The 13,050-nt window shown below is 43.8% G+C and overlaps 3 protein-coding genes across 3 annotated transcripts; 1 reads left to right on the top strand and 2 right to left on the bottom strand.

Annotated features, from left to right (window-relative positions):
- Positions 1-691: 691 nt before the first annotated feature.
- Positions 692-5,775, bottom strand: LOC4339368 (mitochondrial-processing peptidase subunit alpha). Its single transcript, XM_015784223.3, has 13 exons — positions 5,615-5,775; positions 4,588-4,809; positions 4,212-4,508; positions 3,964-4,131; positions 3,707-3,874; positions 3,539-3,619; positions 3,305-3,371; positions 3,104-3,201; positions 2,416-2,488; positions 2,252-2,322; positions 2,107-2,156; positions 1,265-1,377; positions 692-1,178 (listed from the first exon to the last, which is right to left on the bottom strand). The coding sequence occupies exons 1-13, from the start codon at positions 5,639-5,641 to the stop codon at positions 1,126-1,128; spliced, it is 1,488 nt and encodes a 495-aa protein (XP_015639709.1). The 5' UTR covers positions 5,642-5,775; the 3' UTR covers positions 692-1,125.
- A 1,892-nt stretch (positions 5,776-7,667) lies between these two features.
- LOC4339367 (phosphatidylglycerophosphate phosphatase PTPMT2) lies at positions 7,668-10,893 on the top strand. The gene is made up of 6 exons (XM_015785069.3): positions 7,668-8,166; positions 8,765-8,887; positions 9,249-9,342; positions 9,744-9,826; positions 9,920-10,009; positions 10,144-10,893. The coding sequence occupies exons 1-6, from the start codon at positions 7,921-7,923 to the stop codon at positions 10,639-10,641; spliced, it is 1,134 nt and encodes a 377-aa protein (XP_015640555.1). The 5' UTR covers positions 7,668-7,920; the 3' UTR covers positions 10,642-10,893.
- A 231-nt stretch (positions 10,894-11,124) lies between these two features.
- LOC4339366 (protein OXIDATIVE STRESS 3 LIKE 4) lies at positions 11,125-12,104 on the bottom strand. Its single transcript, XM_015785070.3, has 2 exons — positions 11,726-12,104; positions 11,125-11,630 (listed from the first exon to the last, which is right to left on the bottom strand). The coding sequence occupies exons 1-2, from the start codon at positions 11,992-11,994 to the stop codon at positions 11,378-11,380; spliced, it is 522 nt and encodes a 173-aa protein (XP_015640556.1). The 5' UTR covers positions 11,995-12,104; the 3' UTR covers positions 11,125-11,377.
- Between the last annotated feature and the right edge of the window lie 946 nt (positions 12,105-13,050).

The following is a 13,050-nucleotide window of genomic DNA, read 5'->3' as shown; positions in this document are numbered from 1 at the left end:
GGCCTTTAGGTCTATCTATTTACCTGTTTCTTTAGGCCTTCATTTAATCCCTCTACAAGAGAATTGAGTTAAATTTAAAGAGAGTATCTTAGGAAAAGAAAAAAAATACGGTATCGGTATGTCATACGTGAAAATGATATTTTAGCTGTGATTGTGAATCACGTTCTGGTGTGCTTCGAATTTGCACCCGGTGTATGCATATCTTAGGAAAAGAAAAATTAGCTCTACGGATCAACCACCTGGAATCAGGCAGGATAAATTCAGTAAAATCAAATCCCAGTGCCGTCGCCCACAGGCTGACAGGCATACGTATGCTGGTTTTAGGAAGAGGGCACGGTCGGCCGGCCCCATACCGCATCGCCGCCCGCCATGTCGTCCACGTCCAGAAGCAAAGCCGAGTCAATTCCCGGCGTCGCGTAACTGGCTTGCGCCGCAGGAAACGAAAGCTGCAGATCCCATGTAGACAGATCATTTATTGACCTTTGCTTACGAAACAGCACAATAGGCGGCGGATGAGGGGATTATAAACTCAGAGTTTGTTTTCATCTTGTTTGCATTCTCAAATTCCAAAACGTTACTACCAAATATACATACAGTTTTTCATTTCCGAGGGGAAATCAAATTTGTGTTCCGCTATTAATCCGGGAAGTTGGCTGACTAAGCTCCATACGCAAGTACGCAACACACAGACTGACAAATAGAAATACTCTTTTTACTCGTATATGTTTACAGCTTGTTGGTACAAATGGGCAAACACGCTAATAAAAAAAACACCTGACACCGATGAATAGGCAAATGGCTTAACCATGAGGCCATAACATCTGATTCTATATTAAAATGTAAAACAGGAAGGACGATATTGGCGTGCGTCTGAACAAAAACGCAGCATGCCACTGAACAAAACGCAGCATGCCGCCGAATGATTTAGGGGCCGCGGAATTGTGGCAGCATGATCACATGCTTAGTTGAGAACATGAATAGGGAGGGTAGTTGATCATGCACCCCTCATCTGTCCAGCAAAAATTGTGTATGGGCTCTATTTATTCCAGTCGATGGCCATTTGGCCACTGCAAAGCTGCGGCTTGAAATTCCAGAACAACCCACGCAGGTCCAGGTGCTGAATGCTCACTTGGAATGGAACTTGCGCCTGACAGATTCGTAGCTAGGCACATGAATAACTGCAACACGAGCGTTTCAATTAGTCAGTGCTCAGACTCTCAGAGCTTGCATAGGGCCATGCTTTAACTTCCAAGTTTCGACATACCATCACCCCATGATGCCAATGTAAGCGGCGAAGAAATAATCTTCTTTGCAGTTGAAGAAATGTCATTTAAAGTGATCTCCTCAACAGTTTTCAGGAAGTACTCAATAGGTTTCCTGCACAACACAAAGCACTCCAAGATAAACAAGGTTCTCTGGCAAATGGAAGTGACTATCTAAATTAATACCCTATGCAATTGCTGGATTACTTAGAAAAAATGCTAGCTTAACAGATTTAGCACTGCTGCATGCGTCAAATGTATGAACCTCTGCCTCATGGTACTAAAACTTCTGGCTCACTTCTACCATGTATGTGCACCTTTTCTAGATGCAACGGCATGGTGATGACAATAAGTTTATAGCACCAATGGGCACGCAGAAGAAACTATAGAAATAAATCCTGAATATATGCTTGGACGTGCTGGCAGTCTGACACCCAAAATACTTTGGGTGATACCATAAAAAAGCATCTACCACACCATAACCACAGCATCACTTTGGAAAAGGAACACCACAACCACAGTAAGTGTGTCCAGAACACAGTATTATAGGTGACTTGTCAAACTTTGGGACATGATTGCAGGAAAAAACCACAAGACAACTTTAGTTGCCTATGTAATATGGTCAACATATATTGCCCAACCAGCTTGGAAACATAATAATTTACGCAAGCGTACATAGATTGTGATAGTTCATGGTGATGACTCATTATTTTACGCACATTAGTAAAAAGATTTGCATTCCATGCATATAAACATGACATGGAAATATGCTATTTAATTAGGAACATAGGGATTAATAGGAAATTGACTCCATTAATGTACTAGCGATTACTTATAAGCATACCTTTCACCATAAGTCAGTACCTGTCTTCCAATATCTTCAGAGGCCACGATCTGCGATAAGGAGGAAGTACAATTAAAAAAACATTTCAGGGAAGAAGCATGAAATTCATGCGATTGGAACTTGATCAGGAGTAAGAACAACATACTCTTGATTCCAAGTCCATCAGAACTGAAGACTTGGTAGCCTCTTTAGCACGATCAAGTTGTTCTTGTGTAACTGAACAAAGTAAAAGACAGGGAAAGGACAACACATAATGACCAGTCTAATCTGAAAATAGATTGTAACTTTGAGGTAAAAAATTAAAGAAACCTTTTCCAGGAGTTGCAACTTCATGGAGTTCCCTTGCTGCCAAATCCACAGCACTTGATACAAAATCTGGGTTCTGTTAAATTAACATGACAGTCAAAAGCAAAGTGGAATGTATGAAAATCCATGATAAATGCAGAAACTTCTATAGAAGCTTGAGTAAATCATTGAGCCTTTGACTTGTATTTCAATCTGACTGTTCGGATGGTTATAATTAAAGACCAGGGCATAATTACTGGCCTGAAATGTGCATTTATTAGTTACTACCCTCTTGAAACATTTGAAACCACAAAATTGTACACGAGATGAAATGAGCATTGATGTACATAGGAAGAAACTAAATACTCAGTTTCAGTGAGTGCTTTCTGCATTTCTTACTGAGGTACAATATAACTTCGGTTTTAGTTACTACTACTTACTAGCATAAGCCACCAACTCCTTATTTTAAACAGTAAGATAAAATTACAGTTGTTTGTATAAGGCATTAATCCAGAATTCAGGTAGGACAAATGTAATGGTGTGGTAAGAGGGACAGACATTACTTAGAATAGAAAGGGTATTATATTTACAGTAGTTTGAGAATGATATTCAAAAAAAAAAGGGAAAGAATTCACAAGCAGATTTGATTCTGTTCATTGCTTGAATATAGAAGGGAAAACATATCATTGGTTATGCTCCAAAAGAGACTTACAGTGGTTGCATGTATTCCAAAAAGGCCAGAATTGTTGTAAATACTGCTGAAAGCAGAGAATGATTCGATCTGTCCATAATTGTTCAAGACACGGAGATCTGTCGGTACAGAATCACAGCTGATGTTAAGACACTTTACCAAGGTATATGCTTATTGATGCTCTGATATGCATAATGGTTAAAAGAGAAGCATTAAGCTTACACAACCAAGAATGCATTCCTTTCCCAGGGCCACCGGTCGAGAAGGACCCTCCTCCACCCATGAGCACCTACAATTTATATTAATCTTATGTTTCAGTACAATAGATTTGAATAATAGAGCTTGCAACGCAATAAAATATGAAATAATCCATCAATTCCTATATAGTACAGAATCAACAGACCATATAGGTTAGCCATAAATAATTGGATCACTTCAACATATTGTTAGGCATACCTGAAGCACAGTCACAATCATTGCAGTTTTCTCTTGACGCCAGCCACCTGGAACCTCAAAGGCAAGTGCAATGTGTGTACTCTAACAAAAAATACATTAGGAACAAGAAAAGTAACTGTGAAGACAGACTTGAGCCCTTGAGAATGATAATAGAAGAGGCCAACTCACTGTAGAATCTGCTTGGCAATGATAATCCCCTCCTACATACACTGATTTTGGCTCTTCAGGACGTTTCACACTGGGAAGGTCTGATAGAAGTGGTTCTGCGACTGAAACCAACTCATCGTGCTCAATTCCTGATGCTGCAAGTACCATCCTGGGGGCAGTGTAGTTTTCCTACATTTCTCAGCACAAGCAAGAATGTCAAAGGGTGAAACAGAGGCATCTGTGACTGACTATTAACATGATAAATAACTTAGTCTTACAGAAACGAATTCCTCCAAGGTAGCAACATCCAATCTGTTCACCGCGGATTCTGAAGCCATCAAAGGTTTTGCCAGAGCCCCAGAATATCCAGCCGAATGGAGCGCTTCCATAAGTAGACCATGTGGATCACCAGACACTTCAGATATTTCAGATTTTATCTTCTGGAGCTGTAGAAGCAATTAGCAAATAATAATCAGTAAAAAAGAAGCAAAATTAGCGAAATATAATGCTCAAAATGATCATGCACCTGCTCTTTGACCTCCCATTCTAAAAATGCTGGGTTCCTCACACTGTCGATGAGAACTTCAACCATTTCTGGTGCATAACACTTCAGTGCATCATAAGTATAGCTCATTTGTTCGCGAGAAGCAGATGCAAAGACATTTCCTCCAATGGCTTCTACCTCCCTAACTAACCGCAAGTGACTCCGGTTTGTCGTGCTCTTGAAGGCCATTCTCTCCAATAGATGTGATGTTCCAGATGAAGAAGATGTCTCATAAACAGAACCACAATCAATGTACAGTCCCACTGATACAGCCGGAATCTGAAATTGAGTCACTGGAAAAAGTTAATCATGTGAAAAAAACAAAAATCTTGTAACATAAGGAAGCATGAAGCAATACCGGTGATGTCTCCGATGCGATCTTGATGCCATTTGGAAGAGTGGTGATCTTTGTCTTAGATGGCTCTACAAAATCTGGCAGAGGTGGAGAAATTATAACGCCTGGGAGTGGAACATCAAGCGGAGGAAGCTGGCTTGAGTTACCACCAAGAAACCAGCCAAGCAGACCACCTGAAGACTGCTTCACAACACTTGTACTAGCAAACCTACTAGCACCATGATGCTGAAAGTCGATAACAAAAGGTACTTATCTTCATAATATAGAATGTGTCAATTGATACAGAGAAACAACACAGCACAAAGAAGATACTAATATACTACATCAAGTAGATGTAGAATGGGATGTTACTATTACAATGATGTGACAACAACCAAGGCTGTAATATATCCCAACTAGATTAACAAATATTAAAGCCGAAACGATACAATTAAGTAAGAGGTTCAAAAGGATAAGATCCAAACGATAGACAACTTGTGAATCCAGCTCTTTGCTTCTCTATCCAAATAAACAGTAGGTATCACAGAATTTACAATTAGTTTCACCAATTTGGATAGATCAGCTGCTGACCATGAAAAGCAAAATGTCACGTCATAACTTCGCTCATATAGCGACTATAACAACTTAGACCACAGAAGTCTACACTTTGCGAGAATGAAATGTAACAGCTTGTCTTCTCTGCATCAGAGATACCTCTTTGGTAACGACCTATCAACACCTCTGTGCCTAAATTCACCTCAAACATGATTGAACTCCTCAATTTCCGCACCAGCCACCACCCTCGGTAAGTTTGATAATTGATACCGAAGTATCGAACGCTACTAGAACAGCAGAATGATCACCGTTCTACGCAAAATCCTAAGTCCATTTAGCCCAGAATCGGATATGGATCAAATAAAAAGCCACAAGCTCCCATAAATCAAGCCGCGCCACATGTTTGGATCTAACACTCCAGCGCATTCATCCCAAATGGATCGAGACACGCAACGCCACACGTCGTAGAAGGTTGGGGGGGTGCAGACGGGGAAACCTTGAGAGAGCGGAGGGCGCGGTACATGGTCGCCGGCGAGAGGCGACGTGTCCAAGTTCCTGGGACGGCGATGCAGCGGCGGAGGAAGAGGAGGGGAGAAGCCGCCGGCGAAGGGGTGGCGCAGGATCGGTGCGGGTTGAAGCGTCGGACGAGATGAAGACGACTCGCATCCGCCTCTTCGTGGGCCGTAATTGACTGCAATCTCGGGCTCGGCCCACATGGTGCGAGCCGTGGGGATCAAATGGGCCAGAATAATATTTCGTTCAGCCCATGTTCCGAACGCGGGGGCGGGGCCCAGGCCAGAGCGTGAAGCGGTTTCCGAGTCGGCACGGAGCGCCCCGTCCCGTCCGATCTTTGATCTGACGGCTGTGAGCGCACAGGCGTTGCACGATGGGAATATGCTGCGTGGGTTTTGGCATCTGGCCGATCTGTGGAAGCTACGGGGCGAAAGCGATGGGTTGGGTAATTAGGCTGGCCCGGTCGCCGTCAACGTGACGTGTTCCGAACCAAAAAGAAAGCAGAGGCGGTGACCGGCGATGGGGGAAAGTGATTAGGCAGTTTTGCAATTCTGCCCTCCTGAACATGCTCGTTTTACTGCTCTTCCTTTGGCAGATTTCTTCCATGACACCATGTCATTGGTCTCATGGACGATTTTTCTAAGGGAGTGGTTGTCGATTCCGTATACACGATGACAATAGAAAGAATTTGGCCAACCAGGCTTATGAGCGATCTATCTACTAAGTCCGGGTGAGGAAGTCTAACAAGCTACATGGTTTTTTTAGAGTAATCAAAGCTTGATTTCATCGTTCGTATTGAAAAGGATGTTTTGAAATATTTGAATGTGACATATTTTCAATTAGTTTATGTGATACGCTATGACGGCTACGCTCTTATTACTTTTAAACCTTCGTGTCAAAGTATATGGCTATATCTTAGTACTGGATTGTGAAGTTCTTGGTTCAAATTTGGTTGCTCTTCATGTATATTCTTACATTTTTATACATGTTGGTTTGGCACACCACAAAATCTAGGGAACTATAGTAAAACATTTTGATGCACCCACGATAAAAAAGATAGCCAATGGATTGATGAAGTGTGGGTATAAACAATATAATAGCTTATTGTGTCAAAAGAACAATATAAGAGCTTAATGGTAAATCTATGGCTCGAAATAACTCTCCCCATAATTATTTATATTTGATATGGCAAATAAATAGTACGAATCTAAACATGTCTAAATTATAATGTAATATTCATAGACCTGGTGAGGGCTAATTAAGGCACAACTTGGACTCCACAAACTTGTCTTGGTGTGGTTCATAACAAAATGTGTATAACAAAATCGGACAATAAACAAGACGCGTAAATAATACCATATGGTAAATCGAAACGGAAAAGGTACCGTAGTATACCATTTATTCATTTATGTTATGAAATTTGTTTTTTTTCCACGAATTATGGTAGTTGGATGAATCTTCCGTGAATAACAAACTGAAATTAATTAATTACATTGTTGTAGCTCCACAAATACCCTTAACTAAATGTTCCATCCAATAAAACAGTGTTTTAAAATCTAGTGCAGTGAACTTTCTTTAACAGTAGAGAGCAACAATTAAGAATAGTATATAATAGCAATTCCGCATGGAATTATGGGCTTATTCAATTTATTACTAAAATCAACCATACCAAAGTTTGGTATTATCAAAGTTTGGTAAGACAACAAAATAAACAAGACTTTACCATGTAACCTTTTCAATCCCTACCAACATTTGGTAATTCTAGGAACTTCTACTCATAAAAACTATACTAAATTTTGGTAAGGCATCAAATTAAACATCACTTTCATATCTTTATGTTGCCAAAATTTTACAAACTTTTAGCATTGCCAATTTTTGACTTTACCAAAAATGATCAGTTGCTTTTTTTTTTCTTTTTTGGCAATGAAGCCCAATGTAACAGTCAAAAGGACCAATATGCTCCCCCACAGAAAAAAGAAGGTGTAGTATGCAAATAGAGTTGCATAATAAGCATAATCAAGAGCCAAATCAATGGCGAAAGCAGATTTATCGCAGCGTAATTCGCCACCTGTTGCTGTCGCCGTCCTCCTCCTTGGGCTTAGTTCGGAGCGGCCCTACCCGTTTGTGGCGTCTCGAAGGCACTAGGAGATTAATCACCTCCCGAGTCCCGATCCGCGAATTCTTCTCCCCAATTCCAACCCAAAATCCCCAAAATCCAGCGGTGCAGGAGGAGAATTCCACGAGGCGAGTCGGCTTCTAGGGTTTGGTGCGCTCCCGATTGTTGCGGCCATGAGGATACGGGAGCTGCGGGATGGCGCCGGGGGATCGGAGGAGGCGGAGGAGGACGAGCGGGAGGAGGCGAGGGGCGGGGGCGGGGGCGGAGGCGGGGGCGAGGTGGTCGCCGTCGTGCGGCTGAGGGCGAAGCGCGCGCTCGTCGGCGCCGGCGCGAGGGTGCTGTTCTACCCGACGCTGCTCTACAACGTCCTCCGCAACCGGTTCGAGTCTGAGTTCCGGTGGTGGGATCGCATCGACCAGGTGTGTTAATCTTACCCTCATCTCTCTCCCAATATACTGCACCTTGTCGTTCTGGAGCGATTTGGTGCTTTAATTTCACTCATGGATATTGGGGACGATCAGTGTAGGCATAGTTCCAGGTCCTTGAGCAGAGTTGATTCATTGTGCTTGCTTTGTTACCCTCCAATGCTTGATAAGCAGGTTGTAAATTCACAGTATGTGGCCTGCGGCTGATTTTTTGGGTCCAATACTACACTTTCGAGCAAATCAACATTCTGAATTGTACCAATATCATGTAGATTCGCATGTGTTATGTTTGTATCACTTACGCTTGTGATTACTCTTGAAGGATGGTTATAGGGATTTTGATTAGTGATCCTATTGAGGTCTAGAGCTATGGTATGACCAATATGAGTAATTTGACCAGCTACTGATAACCTATAGGAATCCTTTCCAATTTTTATTTCCTACTTTCATTGTTAGCTCTGTCTACCATCCATGCACGATGCATGCAGTTTTAAACTAGTATCTGATAATTTGAACAGTTCATCAAACAATATGGTGATCTTCTGTTCATTGGATGGTGTGTACTGATTTTCTTCCCACCTCCCATCTCCAGTATGTTTTGCTAGGTGCTGTCCCTTTCTCTAGTGATGTACCGCATCTCAAGCAACTTGGAGTAAGGGGCGTTGTCACACTGAATGAATCGTATGAAACTCTGGTTCCAACATCCTTATACCAGGTAAATAAATACCTTCACCTGATTTTGTAGCTGCAGATTTTCTTGGCATGTATCAAGATCTTTGTGCGTGCATATTTTTATCTACTGTTCTTGTTTTCATCTGTGAACAGTTAAGCCCCATACTTGAAGTTCAATATATATAGTTCATACACCAGGATCCACTTGTCTCGTGCATCTTTACCATTCATATTCTATATGTACATTCAAAATATCAGGGCAAACAAGCTGTGGCCATTTTCTATATCCTTTCTTTAACTCAATATACATGGTGTAATCGGCATCACGGCATGACACTTGGCATAAGCAGGCTTGTATCAAATTTTGTTCTGAACAATAAGAAGTTTTTTCCTCTCTTTATCAGGCTCACGGGATCAATCATCTCGAGATTCCCACGAGGGACTATCTATTTGCCCCTTCTCTAGAGGATATCTGTCAAGCTGTCGATTTTATTCACCGTAAGTACCATCCACCATGCGTTCTAAACCATATTATCAGCACCAGTTTGCTTTGATGATGATTAAGTGAATTAAGGTGGGCACTGCAGTTGAACTTTGGTAGTATTCAAATCATTTTTATGAGCAGGAAAGATATCTTATTAAATCATGTCAATGTGTCGCAATCATTCTCAAGTATTTGATTTTATTTGAGCAATACTTTTCCTTTTGACTTTCGCAACCATTCTTTATTCGAGTAATAAAATCCTTTGACATTTCTGTTGTCTTGCATATTGATGTCTGATGATAAGCCCCCAAAGTAAATTCGTTTGATTGGACAGAATTGTAACCATCATTTGAACAACAACTCTGAGTTACACTAGAAATTGGATTTATGCATATGTTTTTTTTTTCTTCTCCAGGAAATGCATCACAAGGTGGTAGCACTTATGTACATTGTAAGGCTGGAAGGGGACGAAGCACCACTATAGTTTTATGCTATTTGGTATGAGAAACTGCATTAATCATGTGATGTTTATTGTATGCATTATTTTTATTTGTTTCATATATGGCATCTTATCTTTGGTGTAACTTGCAGATTAAGTACAGGAACATGACTCCTGAAGCTGCTTTAGATCATGCACGGTCTGTAAGGCCCAGAGTACTTTTAGCACCATCTCAATGGCAGGCATGCAACCCACTTAATCTCTTATGCTTTCGTGTGCTAGTTGAATGACGAATTGATAAACACTGCTCTGGTCCATATAATTAGATCCCTGAAGTTTCTGATAAATTTTCTTGTTCGTTTCTTCTTTGCTACAGGCTGTTAAATTATTTAGCAATCTCAACACCAGATGCCTTTCAATCGAGAACTCAAACCAAACTCACTCGGCAAAATCTTGTGAAGAATCGAGTGAACCATTTAGTCGCCTCGCTTCCAGCTGCCATCAAATTCAGAGTTCAAACCGCACCCACCCAGTAAGATTCAGTGAACAATCAAGTGAAGCTATTGTGGAGGCTGAAGTTGATGGGTTCACCACCGAATTCGACAACGAGCATTTTGTTTTGCCGTTATGGGAAGGTATGCTAGCCAAGCCTTCAAGCCCCAGCAGGTCCATCGATGCAGTCGTAGTAACAGAGGAAGATCTCGAGGGATACGAAACTTATGCCGATGCTAGCAGTGACACTGTATCAGTGGAAGTGGTAATCCGTCAGAAGCCCATGATTAGGAGGCTATCCTGCTTCCTTGGGTCGTTGAAGCTTACCAGCAATTGCGAACCATCTCCTCCAAGACGTCTTGCGGAGGTTCGTGCCTGCTAGGTAAATGTCCAAATTTTACTGCTTTTTCCACGTTGTTAGTCAGCAGAGTGTAAGTATCGGCATGCATGATGCTCCACAGCTTGAGGGAATGCCCTCCGGAGAAATTTATACTCCTTCATATGTTGTTGTACTAGTGTCTGCGATGTACACGAGAGAGAGAGAGAGAGAGAGAGAGAGAGGAGAGGCGAGTTTTGAGAGCTTGTGATTTCATTTTTCCAGTAATAAAAAGGGGTGATGATTTTCTTGGGTGAATTCGTGTTGTTTGTCGGCTGCTCGTTGTCGGCGCTTGAGTTCTTTTTCCTACCCAGCTTTATCATATGTATGTTTTGGCTTGCTGCTTGTGTCAAACTGTCAACGTTCTTTCATAGCGTTGCCCATAATTCTTTTGGGGGCCTTAAGTCTGAAAACCGTTCGTTCACTGGATATAATTTGACTTTAAATGCCCTCGTCTGTTCACATCGACCATCGAAAGGGAAAAAAACCTGACGAAGGAAAGCACATCCGAATGTACTTTTAACCTCTGCTCCGTATTTACAGTACACAAAACGATCGTTTTTCAAACATCAACAAGAACAACCCTCCTTACTATGACTGCTGCAGATCACGAAACGCCTCGTAATTAAGCTCATTCATTCACAGGCTAATGCGCCTGCGAACAAAATCCCCAAAAATAGAGGTAGGGGAGAAAAGACCTCAAGAACAAAATCTACCGCGCGGCTACGCTACAGAGTCGCTACTACTGATGGTAGCCGTTCTTGTTTACAGGGATCGGGGGAGCCCTGAATCCGCCCGCCCCCATCATGCTCAGATTCGCGCAAGAACTCGACGACTGCGTCTTGGCGATCCCTCCCAGCGCGGCGTAGCTGTTGCACGACTTGATCTTCGACTTGTATGGCTTCTCCTTCTTGCGCAGATCCTCCAGGCACCTCACCTCCGACATGCACGCGAACGACTGGGACTTCCCCTCGTAGTACCTGGACAACCCTTTCCTGCAGATTAACACGGTGTTCTTGGACGGTGAGCACACAGGACAGAAGAGTTGAGATTTCTGGATGGAATCGAGGGTTTCTCGACGGGTACTCACTTGGCTGGGAGCTGCTCCGTCATGGACGACATGTCGTAGATGCTGTCCGAGTTCAACCGCCGCAGCGGCTGCGGCGCGAACCGGCGGTGCTCCATCTGGTCCAACGCCGCCGCCGCCGCCGCGCCGCCCTCCGAGAACTGGTCCTCCCCTTCCCCATCGTCGTCCGACTCGCCGCCGGACACCGACGACGACTCCCCGAACAGCTCGTCGTCCTCCCCCTCCTCGTACATCCCCGCCCGATCTCCCCCGCCGAGCCTGCTGCTGCTCATCTCGTCGGCGAACGCGATCCCCCCAACAGAAAACGGCACGGAAAAGTAGCTGAAAACGCAGCTGCTCCGGTGGCGGTGGCTGTCTCTCGCTGGGCGCTGGCCTTTGCAGCGGCGGTGGTGCGGGGGTGGCGCGTGTTATATACGGGAGGAACGGAATAACGCGCCGCGCACCCAACAACCCGCTCGCTTTCGAACGCGGCACCGGCACGGCGCGCGTCCGTTTGACCAACAAAAAACGCAACGTAGCATGCGGAATTTGCCGCAAAAAAAAAAAGAAAGAAAGAGCGGAGGCAACGGTGCGCGCGTGCGCGATTGCGCGAACGGACGATCCGCCTCGCGTCACGTTTGCCGGCGAGCGTGGCGCGCGGTTACCTAACATGGCACACGGACCGGGAGGTTGCGCATGTGACACTGACAAAGGTGGTCCCACTTACGTGGCCCCCGCACGCCTTAAAGGCGGTGCTGGCCAGGCCAGTGGCCACTCCCACATGGCTTTCCCGGATTCTGTTCCAAGGATGCCCCGTTATGTCTGATCTTATCCTCATCTCGGCTGGTTCGTGGCCGCTGACATGTGGGGCCGACGGTAACAGCTGTCAATAAACTTCTGACTGTTGGTTTATCCAATCGAAGTGGCAGAGACAGCGGCAGAGGACAGGTGGCTATCTGCGGTTCTTCTTGATCTGAAAGGCTCCTTTTCAACTTGCATTGAAAAGGTTTTTCTCCAGCAGTTCATCAGATGCCAACAACGGATCACAGGAAAAGATAAAAACGGCTCCAAAAACTAGCGGCTAATAACGGGGTTAAAGTATTAAACATCCATTTCCCACGGAACTCATCCTCCGGACAAAAGCAAAAGCGGGGGAACAATTTCCGTTGCCATTTCTGAACAAAGCAAAGACATTCTCGCATAAAAAAGGTCGAGGCCGTAGAAAAACTGGGCTGCTAGACCGGGAAAACCTATAGTAGTACGTGACAACGTGCCTGCAAGTTCCCGAAACGAGGACACGCGTCGGGCTTGAATCGGCTACGCGCCAAGTGCGTGTCCCGTGCGGGAAC

Source organism: Oryza sativa, chromosome 5 (assembly GCF_034140825.1).
Source record: "Oryza sativa Japonica Group chromosome 5, ASM3414082v1".
Taxonomy (NCBI): domain Eukaryota; kingdom Viridiplantae; phylum Streptophyta; class Magnoliopsida; order Poales; family Poaceae; genus Oryza; species Oryza sativa.
The sequence above is the reverse complement of the archived record's forward strand: the minus strand, read 5'-3'. Positions and strand labels throughout refer to the sequence as shown.

Coding starts and splice junctions, on each gene's coding strand:
- LOC4339368 (XM_015784223.3), bottom strand. CDS start 5,641: ATGTACCGCGCCCTCCGCTCTCTCAAG. Junction 3,202..3,304: donor AGGAATGCATTCTTGGTTGT/GTAAGCTTAATG, acceptor CTGTACCGACAG/ATCTCCGTGTCTTGAACAAT. Junction 1,179..1,264: donor ATTGGCATCATGGGGTGATG/GTATGTCGAAAC, acceptor CTCGTGTTGCAG/TTATTCATGTGCCTAGCTAC.
- LOC4339367 (XM_015785069.3), top strand. CDS start 7,921: ATGAGGATACGGGAGCTGCGGGATGGCGCCGGGGGATCGGAGGAGGCG. Junction 8,888..9,248: donor TTCCAACATCCTTATACCAG/GTAAATAAATAC, acceptor TCTCTTTATCAG/GCTCACGGGATCAATCATCT. Junction 9,343..9,743: donor AGCTGTCGATTTTATTCACC/GTAAGTACCATC, acceptor TTTCTTCTCCAG/GAAATGCATCACAAGGTGGT.
- LOC4339366 (XM_015785070.3), bottom strand. CDS start 11,994: ATGAGCAGCAGCAGGCTCGGCGGGGGAGATCGGGCGGGGATGTACGAG. Junction 11,631..11,725: donor ACGGAGCAGCTCCCAGCCAA/GTGAGTACCCGT, acceptor GTTAATCTGCAG/GAAAGGGTTGTCCAGGTACT.